This window comes from Sitophilus oryzae, unplaced genomic scaffold (assembly GCF_002938485.1).
Source record: "Sitophilus oryzae breed Bouriz unplaced genomic scaffold, Soryzae_2.0 scaffold_172_pilon_pilon, whole genome shotgun sequence".
Classification (NCBI taxonomy): domain Eukaryota; kingdom Metazoa; phylum Arthropoda; class Insecta; order Coleoptera; family Curculionidae; genus Sitophilus; species Sitophilus oryzae.
Genome location: NW_022146424.1, coordinates 5,694,366 through 5,715,396, shown reverse-complemented (window position 1 = coordinate 5,715,396; position 21,031 = coordinate 5,694,366). Strand labels below are relative to the sequence as shown.

The 21,031-nt window shown below is 31.7% G+C and overlaps 2 protein-coding genes across 4 annotated transcripts in view; both read right to left on the bottom strand.

Moving 5' to 3' along the window:
- LOC115881594 (serine proteinase stubble-like) overlaps nt 1-1,435 on the bottom strand; it is a 41,253-nt gene extending 39,818 nt beyond the window's left edge. The window contains exon 1 of one of the 2 annotated variants that reach the window (XM_030899137.1): nt 1,184-1,435. The gene's annotated coding sequence lies outside the window, so the exon portion shown is untranslated. The remainder of the gene's footprint in view (nt 1-1,183) is intronic. The other variant, XM_030899138.1, reaches the window with a different exon arrangement.
- A 13,470-nt stretch (nt 1,436-14,905) lies between these two features.
- LOC115881739 (NADH-ubiquinone oxidoreductase subunit 8) lies at nt 14,906-20,862 on the bottom strand. 2 transcript variants are annotated; one of them, XM_030899364.1, is made up of 5 exons: nt 20,765-20,862; nt 20,458-20,657; nt 20,176-20,298; nt 19,908-20,122; nt 14,906-15,229 (listed from the first exon to the last, which is right to left on the bottom strand). In XM_030899364.1, exons 2-5 carry the CDS (start codon nt 20,498-20,500, stop codon nt 14,969-14,971), a joined length of 642 nt encoding a protein of 213 aa, XP_030755224.1. In that variant the 5' UTR covers nt 20,501-20,657; nt 20,765-20,862; the 3' UTR covers nt 14,906-14,968. The 2 variants fall into 2 exon arrangements, with proteins under 2 accessions (XP_030755224.1, XP_030755225.1); XM_030899365.1 differs by having other exon boundaries at nt 20,458-20,623; nt 20,765-20,824.
- Between the last annotated feature and the right edge of the window lie 169 nt (nt 20,863-21,031).

Here is a 21,031-nt window from a genome sequence, read left to right as displayed (position 1 = left end):
ATAGTCATATTAAGCAGTGTGTTAAGGGTAAAAGATAAATAATTATCAAATATTTTGACGGACAAAAAAACAAATATTTTTAAGGCCCGTGAGGAACCTGAAGATCCAAAGGCAGGGCGCTCAGTTTTCGAGAAAAAAAAATACTTATCTAAAGGCACATTTTGAGGCTTGTGTGAAAATATTTTGGAAAACATTTTTTTTTCGTTCCACCCTACTGTACAAGTACTAAAAAAAACGGCGTCAAAGACGGCTGTGGAATGACAATCAATTAATAATAATGGCGCTTACTACCTTACCCTATCTATGTTTAGTAAATGAGGTCTTAGAGATTGACATCGCCAAAATTATCATCGATTATTATTCTAAGGCACCTTTGACACCGTTTTTTTTAACATGCGGTATAATGCGTTATTTACAAAAAAGACAATGGTGATGGTCTCAGAAGGAAGTATCAATCAGCAAAAAAAGTATTCAAAAAAGAAAATGCTCAGGAGACATGGTTCTGATGGAAAAATAGATATTTATGAAAAGTTACTAGCGAAATTATTGCACAGGGTGTTTTAAAGTTAGAGTAAAAAACAAACCTTCAATTAACCCTTAAAGTTTATAAAAAAAACAAAGTTTATGAATTAAAGTTGATAAATTTATAAACAGTTTGCTAAAAAATCATGAAAATAGGGCTAAAAGTAAAAAAAGTATTTATTTATTTAAAACACTTTAAACTTGACAAAAAAATCCCGCGTTGCGGTTTTTTGTATCTGAGTGTATTTTAATTTGCTCGAATAAATTATTTTATCTCATTGGTATTGTACAGAATGAGTATTTGTTTACCACATACCGAATTTGCATAGATACAAAACGATTATAATACTATTTCTGTATTTAACCACTTAATTAAGTTAACTTGGAATATATAACATACCTACAATATTGATAAATGTATCTATTATTTACCTATTTGTATTATAAAAAGCGAAATTACTTTTTCAGTAGATGTTCCTAACGCCCTTTGAATGACGCAAAAACTCGATTATTTTTAATGCAAAACTCGTACGCATCGTTCACGGTCATACCTAAACAGTTAATTAAAAGATGTATCGTTCAAATCAAACATAATAATCACTTATTACAGTAAAAACAAAATTAAACATGGGCAAATTTATACGCGCTAAATGGTACTTACCGAAAAAAAAATCATCCGGTTTTTGTATGAAAATCCTTGTTCTTTTACTAATAAAAAAAAGTTCGCCGTTGGGTCGTCCAATATAAACTGAACAATTATTAATATTATTTCCAATATGCCACTAATAATAATTTCACGAACGTGAAGAGGCGCGTGTGTTTAGTACTGTCCATTATATTCGGTTTGCGGTGCTGACTGATGGTATAGACCGATTGGTGAGACGCTCTTGACTGACTGATGGTGGATAGAGTTTTCTCCCTGAGGAGAACTCATAAAAATACGGGGGGCAGTACGAAAGGTATGGTCGAGTACCTAGCCTGTCGCGTTAGGTACGAGAAGTCGTACCGAAGATTTTGCATATCGTCGGTGAGATGTGATAAACTGCTAACTCCATTATTCCTAATTTTACAGGAGAGCAAAAAAACGGTACAAAAAATATGTACACATGTAGGAAGTATTTTCATGCGTTAATATGATAAAGAGATAAGGATTTTATTTGCTGGGGAACAATAAAACCCAGTATTTTGTGTTACGTCATTTTTTTCAGACACAATAGGGAGATAGCAGATATTCGTCTTGCAGAAATAAGAAATAAAAATATACTTCTGGAGATAGCAACTTTTATTGTTTCAAATTTTGAAAATGGAATTGAACATTACCCAAACAGATTTAGAAATAATCAATTAAATTTAGAAAATATGATATTCATAATTATATATTATGTTATTTATAATATTGTCGATCTAGAAACAAAACAAAACAAGTCCAAAAACGAATAAATTTTTAATGCATTGTTAAAGAACTGAAATAGCAGCATTTTGGACTTAATGAATATGAAAATAATTTAAAAATTAAACTTATAATCCTTAGAAGATATGGTAGAATCCTTCCATGCTTATCCAATTTTTATCCAACGGTAGTAGACCGAGCTTGGAAAACTGCGTGATTTTATTAAATTTTGATTACTTTTCTATTTATTTTTTTAATTTTTATAAAAATTATGTATCATTTGCGTGGAAAAACATTGAAAAAAATAAAACTGATTAGGTATTATGAAAATGCTTGTACAAGTAAGTAATGTTATTTAAACTATTTATAGCACGCCGATGAATTGCTCGTATATAGAGAATTTCGTTTTTCCTTTACTTACCCTTTACAGATACCCCGTATATGCCCCGTATTTACAGAACGGATCGACGCAGGGTCGGACTGGCCATATTATATATAGTATATCTATTAGGGGGGCCCAGCCTTCGCGGGCCCCCTTTATAGTTCATTATTTATTGTTAACAATATTTGCTTTTGCATTGCATTATGGCATTTGCATTGGATTGGTTTATCTTGCATTAGGGTAGTTCCCTGATTTCTATACAGGGTGAGTCTTAAATAAGTGCAAATATTTTCAGGGCGGGTAAATATCGATAAAAAAAACATAATATTTTCTTTTTACCGATTTTTCAAATAAATCCAAAACAACCGAATTATTTCACTTTTAAAATTTCTAATTTTTTGCTATAATTTTGAGAATCATTGGATTTTCTTTCTTGTAAATTTAATCTACTACCTATGTTGCCATATTACAAACAAAGTATGTTCTTAAACTAAAAATTAAAAAAAATTCCAAATTTTTGTAAAGAAAATGTATTTGCTTTCACTACTTATAGAGTATTTTTTTCTCTTTCTAATGGTATAAAAAACTTATTCACATAAAAAATGGAGTTAGCAGGTTATCACGTTTCACTGACGATATTGTATCCGTAGGTGTATCAAATAGAAAAGAAGAACAGAAAAAAATATGAATATAGGTTCCTATTTCATTAAATAGTAAAAAATCCGTCTTACCCTAAATTATCGTTACCTATTATGGTGCATTCTCATGACTCGTGTACTTGACAAACATTTGTAATTGGTATACAGGGCCATGGTGCGTCGGACATCTATACGGAATTTCTAAGTTATTTATTTCAGGAACTACGCCGGACTTACGCTAGACCCTGTAGGCCAATAAAAATACTTGTCAAGTACACGAGTCGTGAGAACGCGCCATTATCATTATAATATATTAAGGCGCATTCTCACGACTCGCGTACTTGACAAACATTTGTAATTGGTATACAGGGTATACACGGTGCGTCGGGCATCTATAAAGAATTTCTAAGTTATTTATTTCAGGAACTACGCCGGACTTACGCTAGACCCTGTAGGCCAATAAAAATACTTGCCAAGTACACGAGTCGTGAGAACGCGCCATTATCATTATAATATATTAAGGCGCATTCTCACGACTCGCGTACTTGACAAACATTTGTAATTGGTATACAGGGTATACACGGTGCGTCGGGCATCTATAAAGAATGGCTAAGTTATTTATTTCAGGAACTACGCCGGACTTACGCTAGACCCTGTAGGCCAATAAAAATACTTGCCAAGTACACGAGTCGTGAGAACGCGCCATTATCATTATAATATATTAAGGCGCATTCTCACGACTCGCGTATTTGACAAACATTTGTAATTGGTATACAGGGTATACACGGTGCGTCGGGCATCTATAAAGAATTTCTAAGTTATTTATTTCAGGAACTACGCCGCACTCCCGCTAGACCCTGTAGGCCAATAAAAATACTTGTCAAGTACACGAGTCGTGAGAACGCGCCATTATAGGTTCGTTCCAACCATGAATCATAAACAGATTTGCAACAATTTGCAAATCTTGTCCAATGCGCATGTCTGTAAAATTAATTGTTTTCTGACCTATTTGAAACTAGGGTAGGAACACCTGCTTAACATTTTGTCTGTCAAGTGTCAATTTTAAATAAAATAACATAACCTAAAATTCGTGTAAGGCAACATTGAGTAAACAAGGTTGTTGCTGTGGTTGTTGTCTCTGAAAAAACTAGGAAAATGGCTCAACAAGGTAATTATCTTTAAAGAAAATACACCAATTTCAGCAAATGATTATTTTATATGCAAAGCACGAATATTACCATATTGGCCAACTTGGCTATTAAAATGCTGGCTTATTTCAAACCTTTCAGCTATGTACGTGATTAGCACTTTGTCTTGTAAGCCTAAAATATACAAAGAAAACTTCATTGGAATATTGAGGCACGGTTTCCTCTGAAAATATTAACACAATAAGAGATTAGATAAATTTATGTGCAAAAATGTCGATTATAAATTCTGTGCTCATCTAGTAGCAATTCTAAATCCTCCTCATCACTACTTTCCATGGACGACACGTCACTAATCTCACTACTATACTCTTCGTCACTCATGATATCTATTCACAAGTCTTTAATTAGTTAAACAGCCCGTTTAAATTATTCAAACAGATACGAGTATAATCAAATTTGCTATTATTGTATTAGTTATGGCGTGGTTATAACGGTAATACGCATGCGTCGGATAAATGATACGAGAAAATTTTGCAAACCGTTCTGACAGTTTTCAAACAGTTTTCAATTTAAGATGGAACAGAAAATATATGATTTACTAACCGACAGTAAATCCGGTTGGAACGCTTTTCAACTTCTGCGCAAACTCCTTACTGTAAGAAACCGTTTCTTACGCGGGTTGGAACGAACCTTATATTAAGTTGCTGCTAAGTGTAATGCTGACTGTACCTTTGCTTTTTAACACTATGTGCAATCGATTTTGAAAATATGAGCCTTCAGAAAACACTTGCATGTTTTTGCACCCGGCTCCATGACTAAAAACTAAAAGGGGTTCTTTGATAGTTATACAGGGTGGTCAGAACTGTATTCCGGAAACTTCGGCAGCATATTCTGCAGATCAAAATAAGTAAAAAAGTTCGTATAAATGTATGTCCTAAAATGCTTAGTTTCGGATATACAGGGTGTAGAAGTTTCATTTTTATTTCGATTTTTTTTGGAGAATTTTGGAATTGAAATTATCAATACCTGTCATCATTGACGTAAATTAAACATGTTGATTAAATAGTTATTAGACTGAGATCATAAATCTGAAGGTTTTTGTGCCAAACGTTCAACAGAAACTGTTTTATCATCATTTTTTTGCGGAAAAAATTATGATTAATTTAAAAAAATAAAAATTTCCCAAATTTATTATTTCAGTGAAATAACTATCTACTCAACGTGTTTATTTTTCGTCAGTAATGACATGTATTGAGTATTTCGAATTTTGGGGTCGCACCACTCTGGCACTTTGTGTCATTGTATCGGTTTTTTAATCTCGGTGCGATCCCTTTATACACACATTTATTAATAATAATATTCTGTAAAATTTAATGGGGTCTAATAAAGAAATTTGAATTTGAATTTGAATTTCCATTGTAAATATCTTGAGAACGGTTGCTCGTAGAAGAGTAGTAAACTACAACTCTAGTTTTATACAGGTACGGACAAAAAGTTATTACGCTTCAAAACAGTTAAAACATATGTAGGTGGCCCCCTCTATCAGTAGGATTCATATTGACGTCAAAATCAAATTTCTCATGTCAAAAATCTACCAGACACCAATTTTCATCCAAATATTACTTCAGAAATTATTTGGAAAAAATCGAAATAAAAATGAAACTTCTACATCCTGTATCTCTGAAACTAAGCACTGCAGGACATATATATACATATATATATATATATATATATATATATATATATATATATATATATATATATATATATATATATATATATATATATATATATAATAATAAATAATATTTTCTTGCCTTTAGCTGTGTATTTTTCTTCTAATTTCGAAAAATCGAAAGTAGAGAAAAAATTAAAAAAATAAAAAGTAAAAGAGAAAATTGTTTTGCTTGTCGTAAAGGGGGAACCAAGCTCCACTCCCACAACCGGTTTCTGGGCCTACCCTTCATCAGGTGGGCTGTCCAGGGGCTGGTTCTCACCGATACGGCAAGCAAAACTTCTTCTATATCTACAGACGAAGTCGTAAAGTGTCGGTGAGATATTAGTGCATCTCCCGTCAAAAGATGGTAAAGAGCGTTTTCGGCCCGCTCAAATATATGAAATGAACAAAATTCTTACAGCTTTAGTGTATATTAATAAAAAATATTTTCTTGCCTTTAGCTGTGTATTTTTTCTAATTTCGAAAAATCGAAAGTAGAGAAAAAATTAAAAAAAAATAAAAGTAAAAGGAAAATTGTTTTGCTTGTCGTAAAGGGAGGAACCAAGCTCCACTCCCACAACCGGTTTCTGGGCCTACCCTTCATCAGGTGGGCTGTCCAGGGGCTGGTTCTCACCGATACGGCAAGCAAAACTTCTTCTATATCTACAGACGATGTCGTAAAGTGTCGGTGAGATATTAGTGCATCTCTCGTCAAAAGATGGTAAAGAGCGTTTTTCGGCCCGCTCAAATATATGAAATGAACAAAATTCTTACAGCTTTAGTGTATATTAATAAATAATATTTTCTTGCCTTTAGCTGTGTATTTTTTCTAATTTCGAAAAATCGAAAGTAGAGAAAAAAAAATAAAAAGTAAAAAGAAAATTGTTTTGCTTGTCGTAAAGGGGGAACCAAGCTCCACTCCCACAACCGGTTTCTGGGCCTACCCTTCATCAGGTGGGCTGTCCAGGGGCTGGTTCTCACCGATACGGCAAGCAAAACTTCTTCTATATCTACAGACGATGTCGTAAAGTGTCGGTGAGATATTAGTGCATCTCTCGTCAAAAGATGGTAAAGAGCGTTTTTCGGCCCGCTCAAATATATGAAATGAACAAAATTCTTACAGCTTTAGTGTATATTAATAAATAATATTTTCTTGCCTTTAGCTGTGTATTTTTTCTAATTTCGAAAAATCGAAAGTAGAGAAAAAATTAAAAAAAAAATAAAAAGTAATATCTCACCGACACTTTACGACATCGTCTGTAGATATAGAAGAAGTTTTGCTTGCCGTATCGGTGAGAACCAGCCCCTGGACAGCCCACCTGATGAAGGGTAGGCCCAGAAACCGGTTGTGGGAGTGGAGCTTGGTTCCCCCCTTTACGACAAGCAAAACAATTTTCTTTCTTTTTATTTTTTTTTAATTTTTCTCTACTTTCGATTTTCTGAAATTAGAAAAATACACAGCTAAAGGCAAGAAAATATTATTTATTAATATACACTAAAGCTGTAAGAATTTTGTTCATTTCATATATATATATATATATATATATATATATATATATATATATATATATATATATATATATATATATATATATATATATATATATATATAACTTATACTAACTTTTTTACTTATTTTTATCTGCAGAATATGTTGCCGAAGTTTCCGGAATACAGTCAGGACCACCCTGTATATGCCGGGTGCTTTTCAATAGTGGCTCACTCCTATAACTTTATTATTTTTTCAGATAAAAAAACGACATTTGGTGTGTTGTTAGTATAGGACATAACTTGGGATTGATTGACGTATTCACTTACTTTCGTTCACTTCCTGTTTCACCGGAAATGACTACAACTTTTCATTTTTAAATGACACACTCGGTATTTTTTTTACTTTATTTGATAGAAAATGGCATTCTGAATACAATGGCATATCATATGTTAGATAGTTTATATTATACAAAATAGTATTGTTACATTACAGTATTTTAATTTTTATCTAAACTTTCTTTTGTCTTTTCCTGTATGGATGAAGAGTGAAGATCAAATAGTATTATTAATCAGAACTCAATTTTTCCAAATCAAACGAGGGTGAATCATTACCATATTTGCCTTTGATCGTTCATCATTAGCATATTCCCCGAATTTAGCTATAAAAATCTGGTAGTAGTACTTTCCGAGATTCCAATGATAAAGCTCGAATTTAGGATAAATTTTAAAACAGAAAACCTGATAATGGAGAATTTTTGGTCACCCTGATAACACCAACAAACGTATTTTTAAAGTTTGTTTATCGCGGTAGGTACTATATCAAAAGTACAAAACAATCTTGATTGTTTCGACTTTAATGAGCAAATCGCATACCTAGCAATAAAGATCTTCAAATAATCATCACAGACAATGGGATCGAGTCTCATTGTCATCACCAAGGAGGAATCAGTACCAAGGCGGTGGTCGGGATTCCCGAATATCCGGAATTAGTACCGTCGTTGTTTGATTTATAGACTTCGTTTGCACGAATTCAATTCATCAGTACCGTGACTATCTCTATTTGAGTTAGAAATTATTAAGTACAGTAGAACCACAGCACAGATAACTTCTTATGATGTGGTAGAACCCCTGTCACGGGTTTCTCGTTACTGAAATTATATTTTCGAAGTTTTATCGAAATTGGCAGAATTCATCAGAAGAAAAAAAATTGTATTTTAACACAGACCAAAGTGTCTGATATTTCAATATATTTTGCAGGACTTTACTTACTCATCATAATATAAAATTAAAATCTCTTGAATAAATAATTTTCTCATTTAAGACCATCTTAATTTAATTGTAAATTGCGAATTTAAAAATATCTTTTAATTTGTAGCATTACTCATATCAGGGATTCTCAGCAGTATATAAAAAGTTTATGACCATGCAGTCTGCGAATATTTAAATCCAAATAGTTTGTGGTAATGGCATAAAGTTTCTCCAAAATCTGAGAATACCATCATCGCTATTGTAGCATAAAAACTTTAAAAAATAAAAAAGAATATAGGTGTTACTGTAAATGTCCGAAATGCGGTAAAACCTAGGATAAGCGCGCTAAACCTAGGATTTACCAAAAGCATTAACTAATTAGGTTAGCCTGGTTATTTGGAGGGTGTTAATGCATTGGTTAGCTTGGTTATTTGGAGGGTGTTAATGCATTGGTTAGCCTGGTTATTTGGGGGATGTTAATGCATTGGTTAGGTGGTTATTTGGTGGGGTTGGTTGGTTTTTACTATTTACTACCACTTGCTTTTGGTAAATCCTAGGTTTTACCGCATTTCGGACATTTACAGTAACATAGGCATTTATTTTTATGTAAAAACAAGTGAATTAGAATTTGAAATTTTATCAAAATGTCAATAATAAAAAAGGTTTTCCTCTTGTAAAGACAATCCGGGGATGTACTGTATATTTATTTTGATTAATTGAAATATACAGTACGTCTGTCCGTTCTGTGGCTACGGGGTATCCGTGAGAGGGGAAACGATATTCTCTCGATGTTTTTCGTAAAAAAATAGACAACGCGTTCCATCAATAAAAATTCTACAATTTTGCAAGTAGCCAATAAAATGAGTGGGCGGAGCGATTTGCGGTGACGTCTCGTCAAGTCGACGTATAAAATATATTGCTGTTTATTTAAATGTTTTTTGTCCGCATTCCTTTCGTAGACACAGATCCAGCAGATGTACTGTAATTAGTGTTTTATTTTGCTATTGTAACACCAAAGGTTCCAACTCTCAACTGTAATAATTGAAATATATGTATATTCCATTCAAATATGAAAATCTAAAATCTGTATCAAATAAAATGTAGGTATTAAAATTCATAGAGTAGATATTTAGTTATTGTTTTATTTTAGTTTAAATAATGAGTACGGTTGAAATTGTTAGTTAATAAATTAACATTTTTACATAACTACGTAACTTCTATATTGAGTGATTCAAGGATCTGACCAGTGAGGATATTTACTTTTCTTTTTTTATATCAAACATTCAGAGGCACTAGAAATAAAAGAAAGAAGACTAAAATATACTTAAAAATAAATTGGTATTCTTTGAATTGGAAAATAAAAAAAATAGATGGATACAGGATGGACAAAACCATTTAGTACACCTCAGAAATATGTTCCATGCTATATTAGTACCCCTCTTGAGTTCACACCTTATTTAAACCTTGAGTTCACACTTTGCTCAACTTTCCTTTTGTGAGTTCCATTTTTTTCTTTCTGTAGATTAGTTTCATCAACTTTTCTTTTTGCTCTACGTTTTTTTCTTCTCATTCAGATTCTGTGGGGAATATGGGAAAACACCAGAACACCTTATCACTGAGTGCACCAAGACGACAACCGTTCCTGCCATGAACTTTGGTACGGCTGATGTCGAAGATGGAGAGTTGGCCTTTGTGGAACCGTCTCAGATACAATTGGCAACATTGGCTTTTGTTAAAGCCCTAAGAACCCCCCTCCAAAACATTATATATTCTACATGTTTAGCTTATACCACTCTCATTGTGACGTAATAAGTGAAAGTAAAACAAATATAAATGCTTATCTATACTAATATATAAAATCCTTAAGTGACTGACATACTGATTAATCACGATCCTGCTCAAACCACTCAACGTAAGAAGCTCAATTTTGGCATACAGGTTGATTCTAGGGTGTAGAAGCTTTGGTAGAGGTATAAGAAGGGATTTTTCGAAATTCCAGTTCCAAGAAGGTGAAACCACCCCTCAAATATTACAATATTTTTTATTTAAAAAACGGTCAAGTTTCCGAAAAAACGCTTAAACACGTATATTTTATTTTGTTTTCTACAAATTTTAAGATTTTTTAAAAATGTATACAGGGTGTTTCGAAAAATCTGGTCATTGATTAATCACGATCCTGCTTAAAGTGCTTGACGTAAAAAGCTGATTTTTGGAAAACAGATTGACTTTAGGGTGTAGAGGTTCGATAAAAAGGGATTTTTCGAAACTCGAATTCTAAGGGGGTGAAACTATCCCTCAAATATTAAAATATTTTTTATTCAAAAACCTGTGAGTTTTTCGGAAAAACTCTTAAACACGTATATTTTATTTTGTTGTTTTACATATTTTAAGATTTTTTATAAATGTATACATCAGGGTGTTTCATAAAATATGACCATTGAGTAATCACGATTCTGCTTAAACTGCTTGACGTTTAAAGCTGATTTTTGGCAAACGGATTGACTGTGGGGTGTAGAGGTTCGATAAGGAAGGGTTTCTCGAATCTCAAATTCCAAGAGGGTGAAAACGCCCCTCAAATATTTGTTATTTAAAAAACGGTTAGTCTTTCGGGAAAACGCTTGGACAAGCATAATTTATTTGGTTTTTTACATATTTTGAAATTTTTAAAAAAAATCATACAGGGTGTTCCAAAAAGTTGCGTAATTTCTTAACCACGATTCTGCTTAAACTGCTTGACTTAAAAAGCTTATTTTTGGCAAACGGATTTTTCGAAAGTCAAATTCCAACGAGATGAAACTACCTCTCAAATATTACCAAGTTATAAAATAATATCGCCATATTGTTTTTTCTCATGCTGACATAAATGTGAGAAAAATTTATCCAGTTTGTATGATAATGGAAATTCTTGCTTTGCTTTATCATCACCATTACAAATGATTAATTCGACGCGAACGAAGTCGCTGGTACACGCTAGTTAATAATAAGATTCTTATATCGTTTCTAAAATATTATAATAAGTCTCTTTGCAGACAATGTTAACCGTTATGTCCGGTTAAAAATTCATATGGCTCATACAATTTCGATCTAATTTTAGTCCATTTAAAACTGGTTGGGCTGGACTCACCCATTTTTTGAAACGACAAAACACCCACCGTTACATTTACCAGATTCCAACAATATTTCTAAGATATCTGGTTGATCTTAACCGGACTTGAAAGTGAGAAAAGAAATACACTTAGATGACATTTGGAGAAATATGAATATTTGAAAATCTATAGATAGATTTTTTGACCATTTTTTTAAGTTGACAGGTAATGACAGAATTGTCGTATAAAGAGCACATTACAAGAAGATGATTTGGTAATGAGCTTGAAAATTGTTTATTTTTAAATATGAAAATGAGATTGTTTTTAATACGTATAAACTCGGGGAAGAACTGGCAGATTTCAACGTGGGTTTTTCTACTTTCTCAATTGGTTTCGCAAATATTTCACCGGTATTTCCTTTTTATGCTCCGAGCTACTCCAGATATGTGTGAAAATTTAATGTTTTCTAAAAAATGCTAAATATATGCTATTAAACTTCAGTTCAGTATTATATTTTTAAGTCGTTCCCACTTAATATTCATTAACAGTTTAAATGAATATTTATTTGTCTATTTATTTATAAAGGTATATCATGTGTGATCAAAAAGTTTTATGATGTAGAATACTTCGATTTTCATTTTAAATAGCGTCTCAACTTTATTATTTTTTGACGTGTATACAGGGTGGCGCCTCTCATATGCCGCGGAGGCTCCAAGGAGAACGACAGTTTGTATTGAAATGAAATTTTGTGAGCATATGTAGGTTAATTCAGAGCACTTTTTAAAAATATAAAGAGTTCTACAGGGTGTCCCCAAAAAAATTTACATATCAAAGTTGTGTTTTTTGTAATGGAAGTATATGACTAAAATGTAAGGTTTTTGACATATTTGACATTTTCTAGAAATAAAGAACAATTTTTAAATTACAATAAAAGCTACCTAAACTGGAATTTAGTCGGTATAGCCTAATATAATAGTTAAAATATAGTTATATATAGTATAAATATAGTTAAATTAACTATTGTACTTTAAATCAAATTAAAACTTGATCCAAAAAGTTATACAGAGTGAGACAAAATTAATATTGAACATTGGTCGCCTTTAAAAGAATGTTACTCTTTTATTTTAAATGGAACACCCAGTATATTATTCCGATATTCAATGGAGAATTCATGTCTCTTCAAAATACTAATAAGGTTGCCTACCCCACAAGCAAAGATTTTCCTAAATATTTTCATTTACATGATTTGATATGAGTAGATCTTTATTAGGTATTTGATAAAATCTAGGTGGCTGTGATATGTCTGACGGTACTTCAACATACTGTCTAATTAGTCCAACTTTAACAACTAGTTATCATTTTGTGTCAGTTAAAACAAAAAAAATTCTTAGAAATTTGCCGAAAATGCAAACTTATCCTACATCAGAGAGAATTGATATGATTCTATTAGTTGGTGAATGCAGTGTGCATTCGCTTTAATAGAATACTTAAATGCTCCTGATTATTTTATCTAGTCTGGGTTTTTTTATCGGGATATGTTAAAGACAGTGTTTACAAAACTCTACCTATTAACTATTGTCGACAACATGAGAGAAATTATTGTAGTTGCTTTTCGAGGTAGAATTCCACATAAATGCCTTTTAAAATGAAAAGATTCTTTTGAAAAGACAATCATTTTATGCAGTTAACAGGAAAGGAAGCATTTTTGAGCATTTGATTTCATCTAGCTAATTTTTGTCACATAGTTATAGGTTTATATCTAGTTTTCATTCTATAATAATTAAAATATGTTTTAAACGTGTATCTTTTTATTACCGTTGAGTATTTTACTCTACAATATTTAATTTTTTGTTAAATTAACAAAAGGTATATTACACAGCCACCCTAGATTTTTTCAAATAATAAAGATCTACTGACGCAAAATCATAAAAATTAATAATAGTCCATATATCCCTCACCATATATCCCTCAATATCTAGGAAAATATTTGCCTGAGTGGTAGGCAACCTTAATAATATTTTGAAGATATATAAATTCCCCATTGAATACCGGAAAAATATACTGGATGTTCTATTTAAAATAAAGGAGTTACTTGCTTTTAAAAGTGGCTAATGTTCCATATTAATTTTGTCTCACCCTGTATAACTTTTCGGGTCAAATTTCAGTTTGGTTTAACATACAATGGTTACTGTAATTAAATATCAGGCTATACAAGGTCAACTAAAATTTAGGTAGCTATTATCAAAATTTAAAATTTACCCATCATTTTCACAAAATGTGAAATATGTCAAAATCCTTAGATTTTAGGTATATGCTTCTTTAATAAAACTCACCTTTATTTTTTTTTCTAGAAACCGAAAATCAATTAATATATAGGGTGTTCCATTAGAAAAAACACCGCAACAGCACACCGTCGCGCGTCGCGTCGGTCGGTCGCATTTCTCTCACTCCGACTTAATAAGATCCCTATGCGATTTACTTCCACACATGTAAATGCCGACCCAAAAGTAACAGTTGCCCAAGAACGGTAAACTAACAGGATTGCTCATCCTCATAAGACGTACGTTCGCCTCTTCCCGCGCTTCAGCTGACAGTTGTGACGTCATTGTAGCCCTTGTCAAAGCCTTCGTGGCCTTGTAATGATAGTGTGTATTATTAGTTGCCTATGGTAAACTTATAAAAATAACAGCTGAGAAATTTTGAGTTAATTATTTTGTCAATTTTAAATGTGAAAAAGGTGTCTTTAAAGTTTTTAGAGCTATAGAGTGTATAAATACGTTCATTTTGTGTTGTGGATTGTGACAAAGTGCATACTAAGTGCCCACGATTTTGTTTATTAATTATTTTAAAGCAAAATATGGAAGTACTCTAAAAAGAATGCTTGCAAAAGGTGATGCTGGGACCTGCTGTTCTTAAAAATGCATTATCCGAGTATTTAATACGATTTCTACAGTTAATTTTCTTTACTGCATACATATAAGGTGTTTAAATAAATAAACTAAATAATGAACGTTATGCATTCGGTAACCAATAATGCACGTGTGTGTATTATTGGTTGCCGGATAAGGACTAATAACAAAATAACCATGACAAGGGCTACAATGACGTCACAAAGCGAGTAGTTTTCGCATGCACCTGGCGGACACTTTTGGCTGAATGAGCAGTCCTATTAAGTTAACTGTTCTTGACAGTTGCCAGCATGGTATGAAAAGACAAAAATTAAAAGACGTTTGAATTTAAGTATGTTTGTAATTTATTAATTTTGTAAAAAAAAACAACCAAATTCAATTGTGTTATTTATTATAATTTATCTATATCAATAAAAACTATCTATTAAACTATCCACTCAACGGTACAAATGATCCGCGTGGATGTTGGAAGCTATTTCTGATTCCCATTTGTCCCCATTATTTAAAAGTTTTTCTTTATTGTACAGCAATTCTTCGTGAGTTTCGGTGGAAAATTCGAAATTCGGTCCTTCAACGATGGCATCAACTGGGCACGCCTCTTGACAAAAACCACAGTAAATGCACTTGGTCATGTCAATATCATAACGAGTAGTTCTTCTCGATCCGTCAGCCCTCTCTTCAGCTTCAATGGTAATGGCCTAAAAATTTACAGTACCAATGTAAAAATCGTTATCATGTGAGTTGTCTATACAGGCCCGGCAATTGATCTCTAGGCATAGGAATTACATGCATTGGAATGAAACGCCTATAAAAAATCTATGCTTAAACAGAGATGGACAACAACTTCCCCGTTTCCACTTCCACTACGACTGTCTACTTAGACAAACTCCAATAAGATAACAAATTTTGGAAATTCCGCCACCTCCCATCCACTCATGATACCCACCTCCCTGCCCTTTATTTATCGCCATTATTTTATTTCCCTTCCCGCGCCTCCGCACCTCACTATTCCGACTACCGTCAGTTCATCACAGAGTTGCCAGGTCTACCGGTTTCGTCTGTAAGCTACCGATCTACCGATTTAAAGAAAAATCTAACGATATATTCAACTGCGTCTTTAGTTTTTAGAATAGAAGCATTTTTAAAAAGCTGACTTATTTGACTAAAAATTAAGCGACTGCCGCGTTGGAATCTGTATAATCTGACTTTATTATTGTTTCATTAAATTTTATTTAGTAATAACACACATCGTTCTGTCTAGTTGCAGAGTTACAGAGATATTCCTAAAAATCCTTATTACTCCTTATTAGGCGCGGTATTGGCGACATGCCCGAAGAAGTTGATATCTTTTGAAAAGATTTTATTTCATTCATCTACTTGTTGAACCCATATTTTCCCCCAAAAAAATGTAAACAAAAAACAAAATTTAAGTTAAGAAACAACCTAAATTCGGACAAATATTTTAGTGATTTTCCCGTCAAAAAATATATTAATATGAAAAGAGTTGAGAGTTGCTACAGCTTTCCCATTGAAATGAAATTAATTTTAGATATCACTGATCAAAATTTGTACAAAGGTAAAAAGTGACTGCTACACTAATTTGTGACTGCTATCCCTACTTGTTATAGTTTTATATGTTTTTATTAATATATTAATATTATTTAATTCAATATTTTTTTTAATATCAAATAATATACCTAGCTATTTCTAATTCTTGTTATATTTATTATATTTGTATTTTATTTGAGTGATCTATTATTACGACACATAGGAATGCTAATTTTGGACTTAAATATTATATTTTATTTCGTTTCTGTACTTTTAATTTTTGTTGAAGATCTACCGAGAATTTTGTTCTCGTATGGAATTATAATCTAACCAACCCGGCAACCCTGTTCGGCTACTCCTTATAAAGTTTTTTTCGGCCTAATTCCTTTGTCACAGCCGCGGCTTTGTCAAGCGCCGCCGCCGACCGACTGTGTCGGGGCGACTGCTAGGAAGATCGTACAGTATTGCCATTTCATAGAATTGCACTTGCTATTTTAGAAATGATTTCAAAGTTTTGCATGTTACTTTTCGTTTTAGAAAGAAGTTATGTGCCTAGAGAAAACATTCTTAAAATTGTTTCGTACTTTATTTAATATTTCATTAAGTAGGCAAGATAATGGGATTAGAAGATTTAGGATTTTGACAAGCCAACATAATTTCGATTTAATTGAATGGCAACACTGTCCGTCCTGTTTCTATTTTTTCGATTCTGTTCTATTAGTAGGCGGTAGCCCCCACACAAGCGTCTTAAAGACCCGCCCGGCGCCCCCTCTCGCAGGGGCTCTCTCGTCGTATCACTTCTATGATCACTTCCCCTATACGATGGTAGGGAAAAGACACTTTATCCGTCTCTGTTGCACTGCAGTGTATTTTGCAGCCTTACCATCTTTTTTTATCGCATTGAAAACCTCCTATTGCTAATATTCCTTTGCCAGCAGTGTATATTATGACAAAGCCACGATTTCAATATTATTTTAATGCAACATGATGACGCATGGCGGCGTGAAATACATACTGATGATTTCTGCCGTTAAAGCGCTGCGGTCGGAATTTGTTGAAATCAACTGAGATGTACCAAGCCTATAGACGTATTTAAGTTTTTAAACCAAATAATGCACTAAAGTTTTTCTATTTACTAAATACTGTGTGTGAGTGCGCCAAGACGACAACCATTCGTGCCATGAACTTTGGTACGACTGATATTGGAGATGGAGAACTACCCTCTGTAAAACCGTCTCAGATACTGGCTTTTGTCAAAGCCCTGGGACTGTATGATGAGTTATAACTCAAGAAAGGGGGACACAATAGACCTGTAAGGTCGCAGTGATTAACCCCCCTCCCACTCATTCTAAATTCTAAATACTGTGCTGCAATAGTAAAACTAATACTACCTTATACAGAGTGTCTAAAAAATATTCTAATTATACAGGGTTGTTCACCACATACGCCACGGAGTATTGTAGCTAAACGATTAGATTTTTACAAATTGTAAGTTTTGGGTTCGTTGAAGGACTATTAGAGCTACAATTTAAAAATATTTTTATAAGATACAGAGTGTCCCAAATAAACAAAAAATATCAAAGTTGTATTTTTTTAAATGGAACACCCTGTATATTATTACATTTTTAGTTTCTACGATTAAAACCTTACCGTTTTTGAAATATTTTCAATTTTGTGAAATAGCAGTAAAAATTTTAAGGCTTTATTTCTCCAAGGGTATCAAAGTTTTTAATACTAAATATTTACTGAAGTCTATTTATTGATCAGTTATTGTGTTGCAATAATAAAAATAATACTACCTGATACAGAGTGTCTAAAAATTTATTTTAAATTATTTCTACCTTTAAATGGCAATAACTTGTTTAATTTAAATGGAACGCCCTGTATATTTTATGAAAATCAGATGCACAATTTAACTGTCTATCAAATTGTATTATACCACTTTTTACCTATCCCTTCAAGTTTTCGTAGAAAATGCATTTTCTTATAATTTAGACATCATTTATCAATATACTCATGGAATATTGACATTTTCGATTGTTTTTAAAGCAAACAAATGTACACAATGTACAGGCTAGTAATATTATCGTTTTTAGCAAAATGATAATATTACTAGCCCATTTGTATGCAAAAAGAAAACTATTTAAATCTTTATAAAAGAGTATACCATTAATTAAATATACCACCATTATTTCCGCCCAAATACTAATTAATTACACACTTAATTATGTTCGTTAATAAATTATTCTAAATAAATGTGGATTTGAATCAGAAATCAATATAATAATAAGTTATAAAAATGAATGTCTCTGTTGTTATAAATAAGCATTTGTCAAAAAATCAAATAAGATGTTACTTTTTACCACACTGTCTAATACACATACAAAATTCAGTTTTTTAGTATTTGGAGCAATTATTATTAATCAACGCTAACAGTCAATTAATGTAGTTAGAATACTGGAATCATATTAATTGGTACTCTTTAACAAATATTTAAACAGTTTTTTTTTAAATTTCTTAATGGAATAAACAAACTATATCGACAATATTAGTATCTGTACTCTTTAAAAATTTGGTACATCTTTAAAAATAATCTAAAATGTCAGTATTCCATGGGTATATTGATAAATGAGTTTTAAATTATAAGAAAATGCATTTTCTACGGAAACTTGAAGAGATAGGTAAAAAATGGTATAATACAATTTGATAGAAAATTAAATTGTGCATCTGATTCTCATAAAATATACAGGGTGTTCCATTTAAATTAATCAAGTTATTGCCATTTAAAGCTAGTAAATATTTAGAATAAAATTTTAGACACTCTGTATAAGGTAGTATAATTTTTATTATTGCAACCCAATAACTGATCAATAAATAAACTTCAGTAAATATTTAGTATTAAAAACATTGATACTCTTGGAGAAATGAAGCCTTAAAATTTTGACTGCAATTTCACGAAATTGAAAATATTTCAAAAAACGGTAAGATTAAAGTGCGGTAAACCTTAATCAAATTTACCTTTATTTTAATCGTAGAAACTAAAAATGTAATAATATACAGGGTGTTCTATTTAAAAAAATACAACTTTGATATTTTTTATTTATTTGGAACACTCTGTATTTTGTAAAAATATTTTTAAATTGTAGCTCTAATGGTCCTTCAACGAACCCAAAACTTACATTTTGTAAAAATCTAACCGTTTAGCTACAATACTCCGTGTCGTATGTGGTGAACAACCCTGTATTACTATTTTTAACTATCTCTTTGGGCTTTTGTAGAAAATGCATATTATTGTAACACAAACTTTATTAATTGTTATTAATTAATATTTATGAATATACCCATGAAATCTTGACATTTCAGATTATTTTTAAAGATGTAACAAATTTAGTAATACTAGACGAGTACAGATACTAATACAACAAAAATTTAGCTTATAAAAAAACTTCAGTAACATTTGGTTTTAAAAATATAAAACACCTAGAGAAATGAAGCATTAAAATTGTTAATGCATTTTCACAAAATCATAAATACTTCAAAAATGGTAATATTAAAGTGCAGTAAACTTTAATCAAATTTATCTTTATTGTAATCATAGAAACTGAAAATCTAATAATATACAGGGTGTTTAATTTAAAAAATACAATTTTGATATTTTTTATTTATTTGGGACACTGTACCTTTCGCATATATAATTTTAAATTGTAGATTTAGTGCTAAAATATCTAATATTTGGCTACAATACTGCGTGTCGAATAGCGTGGATAACCCTGTATAGTCTTAGAAGTGTGAATGAAAAAGCTAAATAAAAGAAATATATAAATTTACTTGAGCTGGACATATGGCTTCACACAATTTACATGCGATGCATCTCTCTTCTCCTGAAGGATAACGTCTCAAAGCGTGTTCACCTCTAAAACGTGGACTAAGAGGTCCCTTTTCGAATGGGTAATTAATCGTTGCAGGTTCTTTGAAAATATGACCCAAAGTCACACCGAATCCTCTCAATATTTCAGTGACGAATAAAGTTTGTGCAGCCCTATCTATAAAACGTGAATTAAACATGGAAATCTTATTATATAAACGCGTCGTGTACCAGTAATATCACTAAGCTCCATTGATGGGTCCACATTATTGACGTATATGTATCCATCTTTTGGAGCACTGCCTGCGAAACGCTGATTGACTAAGCTTAGAGCTGGCGTAATAGCTCTAGCACCTGCAAAACAATTTCAACGTAAAGGCAAAAGTATATTATATTGTTTAAAAATAATAAAATCCTTCACAATGCCTATTACTTATAGGTTATAAATCTATAAATAAACCATAATATTTAAATGAATTGCCGAATTAATATATATTTCGTAAATATAGTTACCTGTCCTAGATACAGTAAATAATTTAACAAGCGTGGAACTCATTTTTCTTGTAAATAAGTTAGAATAAAATAAACTTGGTGCAGAGATTTGATGTTATGTCATCAGCTGATCATGGATCATACAGGCGCGTTCACCATAAATAAAAATAAAATTCTAATTTATATCCTTAAACAGCATAACATACTTAAACAGGCTTAAACTATAAAGAATTAATATAAAATTAGAATACCTATTTTGAATATAAATAAATCAGTTAAAGAGTTATCAAAGCCTATTTCATCTTAAAAAGATAAAAAAAATACCTACCCACCATCCACCATTGTCATAAGCTTTTATTTATAGTTATTCTGTGTTTATAGCGTTTGTATAGCTTATATAAGACCAACTCATGATCGATTGAAGTATTTTAATTATACATATAAATAAATGAAATTATTAATAAATAAAAAAAATATTAAAAATGCTTTAATTTTTTAAATGTAGAATCGCCTTTACAAAGCGCCCAATCAGAAATCTGCATTTAATCACGTGATGATGATAATCTGATTGTCAAAAACTGACAAAAACAGGGAA

Bases quoted from the DNA above. Each gene is read 5' to 3' on its own strand.
- LOC115881739 (XM_030899364.1), bottom strand. From the start codon at position 20,500: ATGAGTTCCACGCTTGTTAAATTATTTACTGTATCTAGGACAG. The intron at 20,299-20,457 runs GTAACTATATTT...ATTGTTTTGCAG, and splicing joins ATTTACTGTATCTAGGACAG to GTGCTAGAGCTATTACGCCA. The intron at 15,230-19,907 runs GTAAATTTATAT...GTAAATTTTTAG, and splicing joins AAGCCATATGTCCAGCTCAA to GCCATTACCATTGAAGCTGA.